General features: G+C 50.1%; 1 protein-coding gene across 14 annotated transcripts in view; it reads right to left on the bottom strand.

Moving 5' to 3' along the window:
- NWD1 (NACHT and WD repeat domain containing 1) overlaps positions 1–14,236 on the bottom strand; it is a 90,417-nt gene extending 76,181 nt beyond the window's left edge. For 3 of the 14 annotated variants that reach the window (XM_028838986.2, XM_077978138.1, XM_077978143.1), the window contains exons 1-3: positions 13,961–14,236; positions 9,730–9,827; positions 3,059–3,144 (exon numbers count right to left, since the gene is read on the bottom strand). In XM_028838986.2, coding sequence (XP_028694819.2) covers positions 3,059–3,142 — 84 coding nt within the window. In that variant the 5' untranslated portion in view covers positions 3,143–3,144; positions 9,730–9,827; positions 13,961–14,236. Of the gene's footprint in view, positions 1–3,058; positions 3,145–9,729; positions 9,828–10,826; positions 10,945–12,614; positions 12,958–13,960 lie in introns of those variants that run through there. The other 11 variants (XM_077978139.1, XM_028838985.2, XM_077978140.1 and 8 more) reach the window with 10 other exon arrangements.
- Between the last annotated feature and the right edge of the window lie 459 nt (positions 14,237–14,695).

The following is a 14,695-nucleotide window of genomic DNA, read 5'->3' as shown; positions in this document are numbered from 1 at the left end:
CCTGCACTCCAGCCTGGATGACAGAGCGAGACCCTGTTGCAAGAAAAAAAGAAAGAAAGATGAAAAAGCTCTCTAAAAAAAGGAACTTGGCCATTTTCAAACTGTTGCTTTGAAAGCAAGGACGTGTCCACACTTGTTCACAAAGCTTTCCTTGCAAAGGAGGGTGTTTAGTTTGGCCAGCACTGGACATAGCAAGGTCTCCTTGGCAACCGCACGCTTGCGGTTCATTTGTGCCTGCTTGCCACGGGGAGGCTGGGCAGAACGGCTCAGTTCAAGTAGGCAAAGCTGACCCTGCGGAAGGCTGGGGTGACAGGGAGACAACGACAACTCGGAATAGTCCCTGCCTCCCTGAATTCTTTAGTCCCGAGGAGAAGACGCATAGATTCCTATGTGAGAAGGCCAGCAGTACTGAATGTGACTGGAGGAAGAAAGGGGGAGGAACAATGAGTTAGAGGAGCAGGAAAGGAAAAGGGCTCAGGAGTCAGCCTCCGGAAGGAGCTTGTGCCTCCGGAGAGACCACCGTCTCCCTATTACGCATGGAGGACGTTGATGGCATCCGCGTCAGAGCACCGGCGTGGGCATTAAACAGAAGAGCTCGACCATTTCATCAGCTCTCAGTGCTGATGCTTTCATACTGCCTCTGACATTGAACTATGTCTCATGATCAATGGTGGGCACAGTGGAATTTCCAGCACTGCTTCTTTCTTAGTAATAAATATACAAACCATAACGATCATGCATCTTTTTCCTTTTCTTTTCTTTTTTACCCAAAGATCCACTTGATTTTTTTTTTTTTTTTTTTGGAGACGTTGTCTTGCTCTGTCACCAGGCTGGAGAGCAGTAGCATGATCTCAGCTCACTGCAACCGCCACCTCCCAGGTTCAAGCAATTCTCCTGCCTCAGCCTCCTGAGTAGCTAGGATTACAGGTGTGCGTCACCACACCCGGCTAATTTTTGTATTTTTAGTAGAGACGGGGTTTCATCATGTTGTCCAGGCTGGTTTCAAACTCCTGACCTCAGGTGATCCACCCTCCTTGGCCTCCCAAAGTGCTGGGATTACAGGCATGAGCCACTGCGCCCGGCCCAGATTTTTTTTTCTAAGACAACATCCCAATCTGGCACCCAGGCTACAGTGCAGTGGCTCCATTACAGCTCACTGCAGCCTCAAACTCCTGGGCTCGAGTGATCCTCCCGCCTCAGCCTCCCCAGTAGCTGGGACTACAGGTGGGCATCACCGCACCCAGCTCACTTTTTTTTTAATTTTATAGAGACGGGATCTTGTTATATTACCCAGGCTGGTATCAAACTCCTGGCCTCCAGTAATCCTCCTGCTTTGGCCTCCCAAAGCACTGGGAATACAAGTATTAGCCACCATGCCTGACCTCATCTTTTAACCAAATGGGACTTTGGTGCAATGAATCATTCTGATAACTAGCAAGGAGGCAGCCTCAAGTTAAGCTGAGACTCCAAAGATGGTTCATCAGTTTCCACAAGGAAATGTGCAGGCAGAAACATCCCTGGTTAGCCAGGCATAGTGGTGCATGCCTGTAGTTTCAGCTCCTCAGGAGGCTGAGGCAGGAGGAGCCCTTGAGCCCAGAAAGTCAAGGTTGCAGTGAGCTGTGAGATCACACCACTGTACCTTTTTTTTTGTTTGTTTCTTTGTTTTTGAAATGAGGTCTTGCTCTGTCGCCCACTGGACCTCATCTCAAAAAAAAAAAAAAAAAATTTCCCTAGCCAGAGATTGGAACAAGGAGGCACTGTTAGGGGCTCCTACTGTTTTGGGACTGTGCCAATTAGGTACACCATCAGCATTCTAGAAAAAGACATGTCCAACCTCCATACCCATCCCCCATCCCCCAAATCCCAAAGACCTCTTATACTCCTCCTGAAGCCCAGTACGAAGAGGGCCAGGAAGCCCTGAAGGCAAGACAAAAACAGCAGCAACAACGACAGACAGTTAAATGACATGCCCAAGGTCACACTGCAAGGGAGGCAGCAATGAATCTGTGTTCCAAAGCATTCGCTCCTACCTACTTTTCTACACCGCCTGCCACGCTAACCAAGCAAGGTGCGCATGGCTGTAACCCCTCCACCTGTCTTTTTCTTTTTTCTTTTCTTTTGAGACAGAGTCTTGCTCTGTCACCCATGCTGGAGTGCAGTGGCTTGATCTCAGCTCACTGCAATCTCCGCTTCCCGGGTTCAAGAGATCCTCCTGTCTCAGCCTCCTGAGTAGCTGGGACTACAGGCATGAGCCACCATGCCCAGCTAATTTTTATATTTTTAGTAGAGACGGAGTTTCACCATATTACCCAGGCTAGTCTCGAGCTTCTGACCTCAAGCGATTTGCCCGCCTCGGCCTCCCAAAGTGCTGGGATTACAGGTGTCAGCCACTGAGCCTGAGCCCACCTGCTTTTTTATAGTCCCAAGGATTTTTATCTCCACAGCTGGATCCCCAGGACTAACTACAGAATCTGCGGGGTTCGGTGCAAAAAGAACATGTGGGCCCTTTGTTTAAAAATCATTGTGAATTCTAAAACTCAACAATAACGTGTTAAAAGATAGCCGGGCGTGGTGGCAGGCACCTGTAATCCCAGCCACTCAGGAGGCTGAGGCAGGAGAATAGCTTGAACCCTGGAGGCCAAGGTTGCAGTGAGCCGAGATCGCACCATTGCACTCCAGCCTGGGTGGCAGAGAGAGACTCCGTCTTTAAAAAAAAAAAAAAAGCATGGAGCTGGGCTTGGTGGCTTACGCCTGTAACCCCAGCATTTTGGGGGGTCGAGGCAGGCGGATCACAAGGTCAAGAGGTCAAGACCATCCCGGCCAACACGGTGAAACCCCATCTCTACTAAAAATACAAAAATCAGCTGGGCTTGGTGGCACGCGCCTGTAGTCCCAGCTACTCAGGAGGCTGAGGCAGGAGAATTGCTTGAACCTGGGAGGTGGAGGTTGCAGTGAGCCGAGATCGTGCCACTGCACTCCAGCCTGGCGACAGAACAAGGACTACGTGTCAAAAAAAAAAAAAAAAAAAAGCATGGAGCCCAGAGTGACTTGCGGTTACCTCAAACATCAAGCCGTGCTTCTGGCAGAAGCTCTGCACCTCGGGGTAGGCAGTGCTCTGCAGGGCTTCCCTCTCTGCGTCCATATCTGCAGGGAAGGGCATGGAGGATATTAGTGGAAAGGACCCAGAACTCTTCCCAGTCTCATAGCTCTGCTTTTATTTTATTGATAGACTTTTGTCTTTTTTCCCCATTTTTGTGGAAAATGGGATCTCGCTATGTTGGCCAGGCTGGTCTCAAGTTCCTGCCCTCAAGAGATCGTCTCTCCTCTGCCTTCCAAAGTATTGGGATTACAGGCGTGAGCCACTGCGCCTGGCCTACGACTAAAGCCTCATCTGCCGCCACCATCTCAAAAAAAAAAAAAGAAAGAAAAAGAAAAGAAAAAAATGGCAATAGGCAGTTATTTTATTTATTTTGTGGAGTCTCGCTATGTTTCCTAGGCTCCCTATGTTTCCTATGTTTGTGAAGAGTGCTGTTGAAAACACATGGGTGGGCTGGGCTAGAGAATAACAGGGACAAATATTTCTTTCTTTTCTTTTCCTTGCCTGCCTGCCTGCCTTCCATTCCTTCCTTCCTTCCTTCTTTCCTTCCTTCCTTCCCTCTCTCTTTCTTTTCTTTTTTCTTTTTTTCTTTTTTTTTTTTTTTTTTTTGAGACAGAGTCTCACTCTGCTGCCCAGGCTGGAATGCAGTGGCACAATCTCAGCTCACTGCAACCTCCGCCTACCAGGTTCAAGCGATTCTCCTGCCTCAGCCTCCAGAGTAGCTGGGATTATAGGCGCACACCACCACACTGGGCTAATTTTTGTATTTTTAGTAGAGACGGGGTTTCACCATGTTGGCCACGCTGGTCTCGAACTCCTGACCTCAGGTGCCTTGGCCTCCTAAAGTGCTGAGATTACAGGCGTGAGCCACCGCACCCAGCCTTTTTTTATTTTATTTTATTTTATTTTTTTACTTTTTGTAGAGATGGGGCCTTCCCGTGCTGCTTAGGCTGGTCTTGAACTCCTGAGCTCAAGCAATCCACCCACCTCAGTGGGACAAATCTACTTTAGATTGAGAGGCAGAGAAGGGCTCCCTGAAGAAGGGGTGTTTGCACTGAGACCCAAAGGATCAGAATAAGAAGGAGAAGAGGGAACAGTGAGAGTGATAGTCCTGATATCAGCCTCATGGCCCTGTGGATTCCCAGATCTATGGGTTCTGGTGTGGATACAACAGGTAGACAAGGAGGTAACTGCATGAGATAAGGTTAAGGAGGTGAGCAGGGTCTGGTCACACAGGGCCATGCAGCTGTGGCAAGATTCTGGCAGTTTTTAAGCCTAACACACAGTACATTGGTCATAAATGTTAGTTGCAACATCATACGCCACTCACAACAACTCTATCAAGTTGGGTTCTCAGTCTGGCTTCTCGAGGAGGAAACAGAGGGTCCGGGAGGCTCCCACATGAGTCACTACCTGAGCTGCATTCACATTATAGAGGTTTCCCAAGTCTCCCACCTCGGCCTCCCAATGTGCTGGGATTGCAGGCATGAACCGCTGCACCCAGCCCACAAGCTGCAATTACTGAATTGTTTTTTTCTTTTTTTTTTTTTTTGAGATGGAGTCTCGCTCTGTCGCCCAGACTGGAGTGCAGTGGCGCGATCTTGGCTCACTGCAAGCTCCGCCTCCCCGGTTCACGCCATTCTCCTGCCTCAGCCTCCCAAGTAGCTGGGACTACGGGCGCCCGCCACCATGCCCGGCTAATTTTTTGTATTTTTAGTAGAGACGGGGTTTCACCGTGTTAGCCAGGATGGTCTCGATCTCCTGACCTCGTGATCCGCCCGCCTCGGCCTCCCAAAGTGCTGGGATTACAGGCATGAATCACCGGAATCACCGTGCCTAGCCTGCAATTACTTAATTTATTTGTCCGTTCCCCCAACCAGGATGTAATCTCTATGAGAGCACATATACATAGAGTGGTGTGGCCAGGCACGGTGGCTCATACCTGTAATCCCAGCACTTTGGGAGGCCGAGGGGAGCAGATGACCTGAGGTCAGGAGTTCGACACCAGCCTGGTCAACATGGTGAAACCCCATCTCTACTAAAAATACAAAAATTAGTTGGGCATGGTGGCAGATGGCCTTAATCTCAGCTGCTCGGGAGGCTGAGGCAGGAGAATCCCTTGAACCCAGGAGGCAGAGGTTGTAGTGAGTCCAGATCACACCACTGCACTCCAGCCTGGGCAACAGAGTGAGACTCCATCTCAAAAAAAAAAAAAAAAAAAGAACAATGACCCGGCAAATGTTCCATAATACTATGTTCTCCAAAACAAATGTTTTTAAATCCGATTTGTATTTTCTGCCAATTTCCGTGGTTTAAATACTCCACCTTGGTTAATATCAAGTTGCCAAGTGACTTCACTGAATGTGGAGTTGGGCAGTGCTGTGTAGCAGCATGCTATTATCTAACATCTCCCGGTTTGTTTATTTTGTTTTTTGAGACAGAATTTTGCTCTGTTGTCCAGGCTGGAGCGCCATGGCACAATCTCGGCTCACTGAAACCTCCCAGATTCAAGGGATTCTCCTGCCTCAGCCTCCCGAGTAGCTGGGATTACAGGCACCCACCACCATGCCTGGCTAATCTTTTGTATTTTTAGTAGAGACAGGTTTTCACCATGCTGCCCAGGTTGGTCTTCAACTCCTGAGCTCAGGTGATCCACCTGCCTCAGCCTCCCAAAGTGCTGGGATTACAGGCATGAAACACGGTATTGGTTCACGTCTAGGTCTCTTAAAGGACTCCATGAGCCGTGCCCATCGCCCTGACACTGCCTGAGAGTGCCCACCTGCCTCTGAGCCCCCATCCATACACTGCACCTTACCTGAGACCGTGGAACTGATGAAGATGGTCACACCGGTGGGTGGAGGTGGTGGGAGGGGGCCGGCTTCACTCTGCAGAAGCCGCCGGCGGGTACTCGGGCTAAGGGGGCCCACGCTCATTGCTGCCCACCCACTGAGATGACCCTTCCCCTGGAAAGGGCCCGGGGCTCAGAGACCTCACGCCAGCAGCCAGGCAGCCTTCCTGGGAGGCCAGCCGGGCAGGGCCATCAGGAACAGGGAGTCAGTTTCACCTTCCGAGGCTCCCCCAGTGACCTGCAGCTCCCACCACCTCCAGCGCCTCTGGGGAGCTGAACCAGCTCCTCTCCACTGCTTTCCTTGGTCTGCAAGCACTCATGGAGGGATATTAGACAGTGGCCTCCCCGCCAAGACCTCTGGATATTGGCTCCTTTAGGCACGGGAGTCCTCTTCCCAGCTCCTCGTCCTCAGAGCTCAGTGGTCGCCACAGCAACTGTGGTTTCCCAGTGCTGGGAGTTGGGCCCGGGGACCAGCCAACCTCTTGAACACCTGGGTCCCCTGGGGCCTGCCCATGTAAATTGAGCCTGAACCCAGGTGTACGGAGGAGATGCTGGGAGCCATGCCCAGCCCCACAGCCCAGACAAGAAAGACAAACGCTTGACGAAAGTCTCACTCCATCCTGCCCTTACCACCCCCTCCCACGAGGCAAAGTCCTTCCACGTCCAGGCACCACACGTACTATTTCAACCAGCTGTTCTCACTTGGGGACCATTCAGCCCCCAGGGGACACTTGCAATGTCTGGAGACCTTTTCAGTTGCCACGAGTGGGGGATGATACTGGCATCGTGTGAGTAGAGACCAGGGATGCTGCTCAACATCTTACAATGCCCAGGAAGCCCCCACAAAGAATGATCCATCCCCAGTTGTCAGCAGTAGTTAAAAAACTGAGAAACCAGTTTTAGGCCAGGTGCAGTGGCTCATGCCTATAATCCCAGCACTTTGGGAGGCCGAGGCAGATGGATCACTTGAGGTCAGGAGTTCAAACCAGCCTGGCCAACATGGTGAAACCCCCGTCTCTATGAAAAATACAAAAATTAGCCGGGCATGATGGCACAGGCCTGTAGTCCTAGCTACTTGGGAGGCTGAGACAGGAGAAACACTTGAACTCAGGAGGTGGAGGTTGCAGTGAACTGAGATCGCGCCACTGCACTCCAGCCTGTTGACAGAGCAAGACACTATCTCAAAAGTAAAAAGAAAAAAAGAAAGAAAACAGTTTTAAATCAACTCTAGTAGCTGGGCACGGTGGCTTGTTCCAGTAATCCCAGCTATTCAAGAGGCCAGGGTGGGAGGATCACTTGAGCCAGGAGTTCAAAACCCGCCTGGGCAACACAGTGAGACCTTATCTCTGCAAAAAAAAAAAAAAAAAAAAAAAAAAGCTTTTTAAAAATATAGACATGGGCCAGGAGCAATGGTGTCTCACGCCTGTAATCTCAACACTTTGGGAGGCCGAGGCAGGCGGATCACCTGAGGTCGGGAGTTTGAGACAAGCCTGACCAACATGGAGAAATCCCACCTCTTCTAAAACTACAAAATTAGCCGGGTGTGGTGGTGCATGCCTATAATCCTAGCTACTCGGGAGGCTGAGGCAGGAGAATCACTTGAACCAGCGGGGTGGAGGTTGCAGTGAGCCGAGATCCTGCCACTGCACTCCAGCCTGGGCAACGAGAATGAAACTCCGTCTCAAAAAAAAATACAAAAAACAATGTAGTCATGGCATGGTGGTATGGCCTGTTGTCCCAGCTACTAGGGAGGCTGAAATGGGAGGATGGCATAAGCCCAAGAGTTCAAAGCTGCTGTGAGCTACGACCACGTGCCTGTAATCCCACTGCTTTGGGAGGCCAAGGTAGATGGATCACTTGAGGTCATGAGTTCAAGACCAGCCTGTCCAACATGGTGAAACCCGTCTCTACTAAAAATACAGAAATTAACCAAGAGGGGTGGTGCGCCCCTGTAGTCCCAGCTACTCGGGAGGCTGAGGCAGGGGCATCGCTTGAACCTGGGAGGCAGAGGTTGAAGTGAGCCAAAATCGTGCCACTGCATTCCAGCCTAAGTGACAGAGGGAGACTCCATCTCAAAAATAAATAAATAAATAAATAAATGAACAATATGATTAAATAAATAAATAAACTCTAGCTAGTTATCTTTGCCTGCAGAAGTTTGTTGTTATGTGATACAGGGTCTTGCTCTGCCACCCAGGCTGGAGTGCAGTGGTGCGATCATAGCTCACTGCAGCCTCCATTTCCTGGGCTCAAGTGATCCTCCCATCTCAGCCTCCCAAGTAGCTGGGACTACAGGTGTGCCCCATCATGTCTGGTTAATTTTTTTTTTTGAGACGGAGTCTCACTCTGTCACCCAGGCTGGAGTTCAGTGGCGTGATCTCCACCTCCCAGGTTCACGCCATTCTCCTGCCTCAGCCTCTCGAGTAGCTGGGACCACAGGTGCCCACCACCATGCCCAGCTAATTTTTTATATTTTTAGTAGAAACAGGGTTTCACCATGTTAGCCAGGATGGTCTCAATCTCCTGACCTCGTGATCTGCCCGCCTTGGCCTCCCAAAGTGCTAGGATTACAGGTGTGAGCCACTGCACCCGGCCATGTCTGATTAATTTTTTTTTTTAATTTTGTCTAGAGTCTGGGCACAGTGGCTCATGCCTATAATCCCAGCACTTTGGGAGTCCAAGATGGGCGAATCATTTGAGCTCAGGAGTCCAGGATCAGCCTGGCCAACATGGTAAAACCTTGTCTCTACTAAAACTACAAAAATTAGCTGGACATGATGGTGCACACCTGTAGCCCCAGCTATTTGAGAGGCTGAGGCATGGGAATCGCTTGAACCTGGGAGGCAGAGAGGTTGCAGTGAGCCAAGATCATACCACTGCACTCCAGCCTGGGCGACAGAGTGAGACTCCATCTCAAAAAATAAAAAATAAAATAAAATAAAAATTTTTGGCCAGGCACAGTGGCTCACGCCTGTAATCCCAGCACTTTGGGAGGCCGAGGTGGGTGGATCACCTGAGGTCAGGAGTTCCAGACCAGCCTGGCCAACATGGTGAAACCCCGTCTCTACCAAAAATACAAAAAATTAGCTGGGCGTGATGGCACACACCTGTAGTCCCAGCTACTTGGGAGGCTGAGGCAGGAGAATGACTTGAACCTGGGAGGCAGGGTTGCAGTGAGCCGAGATCGCACCATTACACTCCAGCCTGGGCAACAGAGGTGAAACTTCATCTCAAAAAAAATTTTTTTTTTGGTAGAGATGGGGTCTCACTGGGTTGAGTTCAAGGCTGGAACTTGGCAGGCTCCTGGCAATAAGGGATCCTCCCACCCGAGCCTCCCAAAGTGCTGATATTACAAGCGTGAGCCCCCCGCCCAGCCATGATCTGACATTATTGAAAATGCCCTCGCGGCCGGGCGCGTTGGCTCAAGCCTGTAATCCCAGCACTTTGGGAGGCTGAGACGGGCGGATCACGAGGTCAGGAGATCGAGACCATCCTGGCTAACACGGTGAAACCCCGTCTCTACTAAAAAATACAAAAAACTAGCCGGGGGTGGCGGGCGCCTGTAGTCCCAGCTACTCGGGAGGCTGAGGCAGGAGAATGGCGTAAACTCGGGAGGCAGAGCTTGCAGTGAGCTGAGATCCGGCCACTGTACTCCAGCCTGGGCGACAGAGCGAGACTCCATCTCAAAAAAAAAAAAAGGAAATGCCCTGGCGACCTGAATCCTGCCCCACCTCTTCGCAGCAGTAGCAAACCACCGCTGGAGGCAAAGAGAACACGCGTGTACCTTGACATCCATGGGTCTGGTTTGAATGCCGGCTCCTCCATCGCCCTCCTGGAGGACTTACACAAGTGGCCTCCCTCCCAGGGCCTCAGCCGCATAGTCTGTGAAATGAAAATAAGAGCCATTCAGGGCGCTCGTCTCTGCAGCAATACATGAGGTAGCGCAATGTGTTCGCAGATCAAAATTAATGCCAAAAATATCCACCTTGAACAAAACATCAACAAGGCAGTTGGGAGATAGGTCTGTAAAATGCCCAGCATGTAGTGAGCCCTCAACAAAACAGTGATATTGATTCTACTGAGTCAACTGTATTTTCAAACCTTTGTATCTTTGCTCTTACTATCCTCTCTGCCTCGACTTCCCTTCCCTGCCTTGTCCACCCAGGACAGACTCTGCCATTGAGGGATCCCCAAGAGCACCCTCAAGTTCCACGATTCCTTAGGACTCAGAGAATTTAAAAATGGTGTTATATCCCAGGCAAGGTGGCTCATGTCTGTAATCCCAGCACTTTAGGAGGCCAAGGAGGGCTAATCACTTGAGGTCAGGAGTTGGAGACCAGCCCGGCCAACATGGTGAAACCCTGTCTCTACTAAAAATACAAAAATTAGCCGGGCATGACGGTGCATGTCTGTAATCCCAGCTACTTGGGGGGCTGAGATATGAAAATCCCTTGAACCTGGGAGAAGGAGGTTGCAGTGAGCTGAGATCACACCACACCCAGTCTCGGCAACAGAGCGACATTCCATCTCAACACAAAACAAAACAGAAAAAGCTGTAAAATAGGTACTCATAGGTTATGATGAATGGATATAAATTAAAATCAGCCAAGGGGCCAGGCACAGTGGCTCATGCCTATAATCTCGGCACTTTGAGAGGCTGAGATGGGGGATTGCTTGAGCCCAGGAGTTCAAGACCAGCCCGGGCAACAAGGGAGACAGCGTCTCTACAAAATAAAAAATTATCCAGGGCCAGATATGGTGGTTCACGCCTGTAATCCCAGCACTTTGGGAGTCCAAGGGTTCAATACCAGCCTGGGCAACATGATGAAACCCCATCTCTACAAAAAAATTTAAAAATTAGCCAGATGTGGTGGTGCATACCTGTAGTCCCAGCTATTCACAAGGCTGAGGTGAGAGGATCACTTGAGCCTGGGAGGCAGAGGTTGCAGTGAATCAAGATCGCAACACTGTACTCCAGCCTGGGAAATGGAGCGAGACCCTATCTCAAAAAAAAAAAAAACAAAAAAAAAAAATCAGCTGGGCATGGTGATTCATGTCTGTGGTCCTAGCTACTTGGGAGGCTGAGATGAGAGAATCACTTGAACCCAGGAGGTTGCGGCTGCAGTGAGCCATAATTATGCCACTGTACTCCAGCCTGGGCAACAGAGCGAGACTCTGCCTCAAAAAATAAAATAAGATCAGACACAGGAAGAGGCATCCAGGGCAGGGCCCAGGAGAGACCAGGTGTGAGATTTCAGCTGTCCCCTCCCAGTGATGTTGTGTGGCCAGCACTTAAATCTCCCAGCAGTGACGTGTGACAACATGCATAGTTTGGCACCAACTAGGAAAGCTCTCCTGAGCCTTGGTGTCTGGGGTTTTTATTGGGGGTTGGTCATGTAGAAATCACTGATCACCTGCATGGCTGACTTTAATCCCCAGCCCCTCCAGGGGTCAACCAATATCGCATGACTCAAAGCTCCCTCTCTAAGTCGTGTTGTTAGTATCCAGTGTGAGCCAAGGCTCTCCAGGTAAACAAAGACACTCTTATCGCTTTCCAAGGGCTTAGAGGTCACTTCCCAGGAGCAGGTCAAGAGCTACACCTTTAACGTGTGGCGTGTGGACAACTCAGGCCTGCTGAGTTAATTCTTTTTTTTTTTTTTTTTTTTTCTTTTTTAAGAGTCAGGGTCAGCCAGGCACAGTGACTCACATCTGTAATCCCAGCACTTTGGTATGCTGAGGCAGGCAGATCGCCTGAGGTCGGGAGTTTGAGACCAGCCTGGCCAACATGGAGAAAACCCGTCTCTACTAAAAATACAAAATTAGCTGGGCGTGATGGTGCATGCCAGGGAGGCTGAGGCAGGAGAATTGCTTGAACCCAGGAGGCGGAGGTTGTGGTGAGCTGAGATCGTGCCATTGCACTCCAGCCTGGGCGACAAGAGCGAAACTCCGTCTCAAAGAAAGAAAAAAGAGTCAGGGTCTTGCTTTGTCACCCCGGCTGGAGTGCAGTGGTACTATTGTGGCTCACTGCAGCCTCCATCTCCTGTCCTCAAGTGATCCTCCCACCTCAGCCTCCTGAGTAGCTGGGACTACAGGCACACAACACCATGCCCAGCTAGATAGGCACACACCACCATGCCCAGCTAGTTTTTTAAGTTTGCTTTTTTTTTTTTTTTAAGAGATAGGGTCTCACTCTGTTGCCCAGATTAGAGTGCAGTGACATGATCATAGCTCACTACAGCCTTGAACTCCAGGATTCAAGCCATCCTCCTGCCTCAACCTCTCAAGTAGCTGGAACTATAGGCATGTGCCACCATGCTAGGCTTAAGTTTTTTATTTTTTGTAGAGACGGGGGTCTCACTATGTTGCCCAGGCTGGTCTTGAACTCTTGGCCTCAAGCCATCCTCCTGCCTCAGCCTCCCAAAGTGCTGGGATTAGAGGCATGAGCCACCATGTGAGGCCAGAATTAATTATTTTCTCAACAGTAAAGGCCCAGTAAGTAGAGTTGAGTGTCACCATTTGACAGATGAGAAAACTGCAGCTTAGAATGAGAAAGTTCTCACCAGCTAGATGGGCAGAGTCAGGGAGCGAGTGCTGGTCTACTCCCTCTCCTCCAGGGACCCTGCCCCCATAAACCCAGCCCAGCCACCCAGCCACCTTCCTACAACTCACCCGGATACCACAGTTTAGCTGCAGCCTGCTGATCTCACTGCGGCTCCAGTTCTTGGTCCCAGCATCTCTCCAGACCTCTCTTATCACCTCCTCCCCAATCTTCTGACCTTGAATTTGCCTCCACCACAATTTCTGGTCCTTCTCTCGTTTTCCTGGGTCGCAGCAGGCTCCTTGGACCTGAATTCACTTCAGGGCATGGCCACACTCCCTCGGTTACTGCCTCCTGATGTTCGCAGGAGGATCAGAGGCTTTGACCTTGACTTTCACCTCTAGGCTTTTTCCTACTGTCTATCCCAGGCTTCCTCCATCTCAGTATGACAGACATTTGAGGCCAGATCATCCTCTGTGGTGGTAATTGTCCCATGCATTTTAGGATGTTGCAAAACATTTCCGGCCCCCACCCACTAGATTTCAACAGCACACACCCCCCGCCACCACCACCACCAAAGTCTTGACAATTAGAAAGTATCCCTAGGCTGAATGTGGTGGCTCACGCCTCTAATCCCAGCACTTTGAGGGGCAAAGCAGGCAGATTGCTTGAGGCCAGGAGTTCGAGACCAGCCTGGCCAACATGGCGAAACCCCATCTCTACTAAAAATACAAAAATTAGCTGGCATGGTGGCATGTACCTGTAATCCCAGCTACTTGGAAGCCTGAGGCAGGAGAATCACTTGAATCCGGGAAGCGGAGGTTGCAGTGAGCAGAGATCATGCCACTGCACTCCAACCTGGGCGACAGAGCGAGACTGAGACTCCATCTAAAAAAAAAAAAAAAAAAAAGTCTCGGCCAGGCGCAGTGGCTCGTGCCTGTAATCCCAGCACTTTGGGAGGCCGAGGTAGGCAGATCACAAGGTCAGGAGATCGAGACCATCCTGGCTAACACGGTGAAATCCATCTCTACTAAAAATACAAAAAATTAGCAGGGTGTGTGGCGGGTGCCTGTAATCCCAGCTACTTGGGAGGCTGAGGCAGGAGAATGGCATGAACCTGGGAGGCGGAGCTTGCAGTGAGCCGAGATCATGCCACTGCACTCCTGGGCAACAGAGCAAGACTCCATCTCAAAAAAAAAAAAAAAAAAAAGTCTCCCTAGACATTGCAATGTCTCCTAGGGGGCAGAATTCCCTTACTTGAGAACCCCTAGTCTAATGCATTTAGCTTATTTCAACCTCAGGGCCTTTGCACATCCTGTACCTTAATGTTCTATGCTGCATCTGTTCATGTCATTCACATTTTAGCTTCAATGCTACCTCCTCCTGAGAGGCTGTCTCTGACCATCCCATTGCGTAGTGACCCCTTAAGTCACTCCCAATGCCATCGCCCTATTTTAATTTTCTGCACGGTACTCACCACCAGCTGATATGTTTCTACGTGTTATTGTTTGTCTCTCCCATGAGTGAATTCCATGAGCCCAAGGATCTTGTCTGGTAAGGTTGGCATGCCTGGCACATAGTAGGTGCTCAGTAAATTATCATCACAACAGGTTCCTCCACAACTGTTTCTCTTTCTTGACTTCTGTTTGTTGCTGAAGAAAACAGCTAAGCAAGATTGGGCTTCCCCAGTAAGGACAGAGGCCCTTTGCAGTGTTAGCGTTCTGGCTGTCCTGGGGGCTCCAGCCTCTCTTTTGCCCTTGCTGGTAGCGGAAGGGCCAATATAGACTCCTCTGGTGAAATAGGTTAGAGAGGAGTTTCCTGGCCTCGGCGCCACCCAGAAGACAAGCCCCTAGCTATCCTAGTAACTTTTGTCTTACGTATTTTATGTGTCTCCCCTTGCCCAATTCTCCCAGCAACTGGGATAATGAAAGAAATTGTTTGCACTCCGGCCCCAGCTTAGCCGGGCATTCAGCCCAGACTTGGTGGTTAACCATTGTGTGCCAGGCTGATACGGCTTCTCGTAAAAGATGCCATTTGCTCACAGTCTAGAAGTTGCTAGTTGGTTGGCATTTGGCATTAGCCGTCCACGTTATTACCCCAAGAGATGGACATTATGATCCTGTTTCATGGATGAAGAAAACAAGATGCGGAAAGGTGAAGTCCCTTGCCTGTGACGCTTCACCACTGTGCACCTGAATTTTCTCACTAACAT

The sequence above is a fragment of the Macaca mulatta genome, chromosome 19 (genome assembly GCF_049350105.2).
Source record: "Macaca mulatta isolate MMU2019108-1 chromosome 19, T2T-MMU8v2.0, whole genome shotgun sequence".
NCBI classification, from domain to species: Eukaryota; Metazoa; Chordata; class Mammalia; order Primates; family Cercopithecidae; genus Macaca; species Macaca mulatta.
The sequence above is the reverse complement of the archived record's forward strand: the minus strand, read 5'-3'. Positions and strand labels throughout refer to the sequence as shown.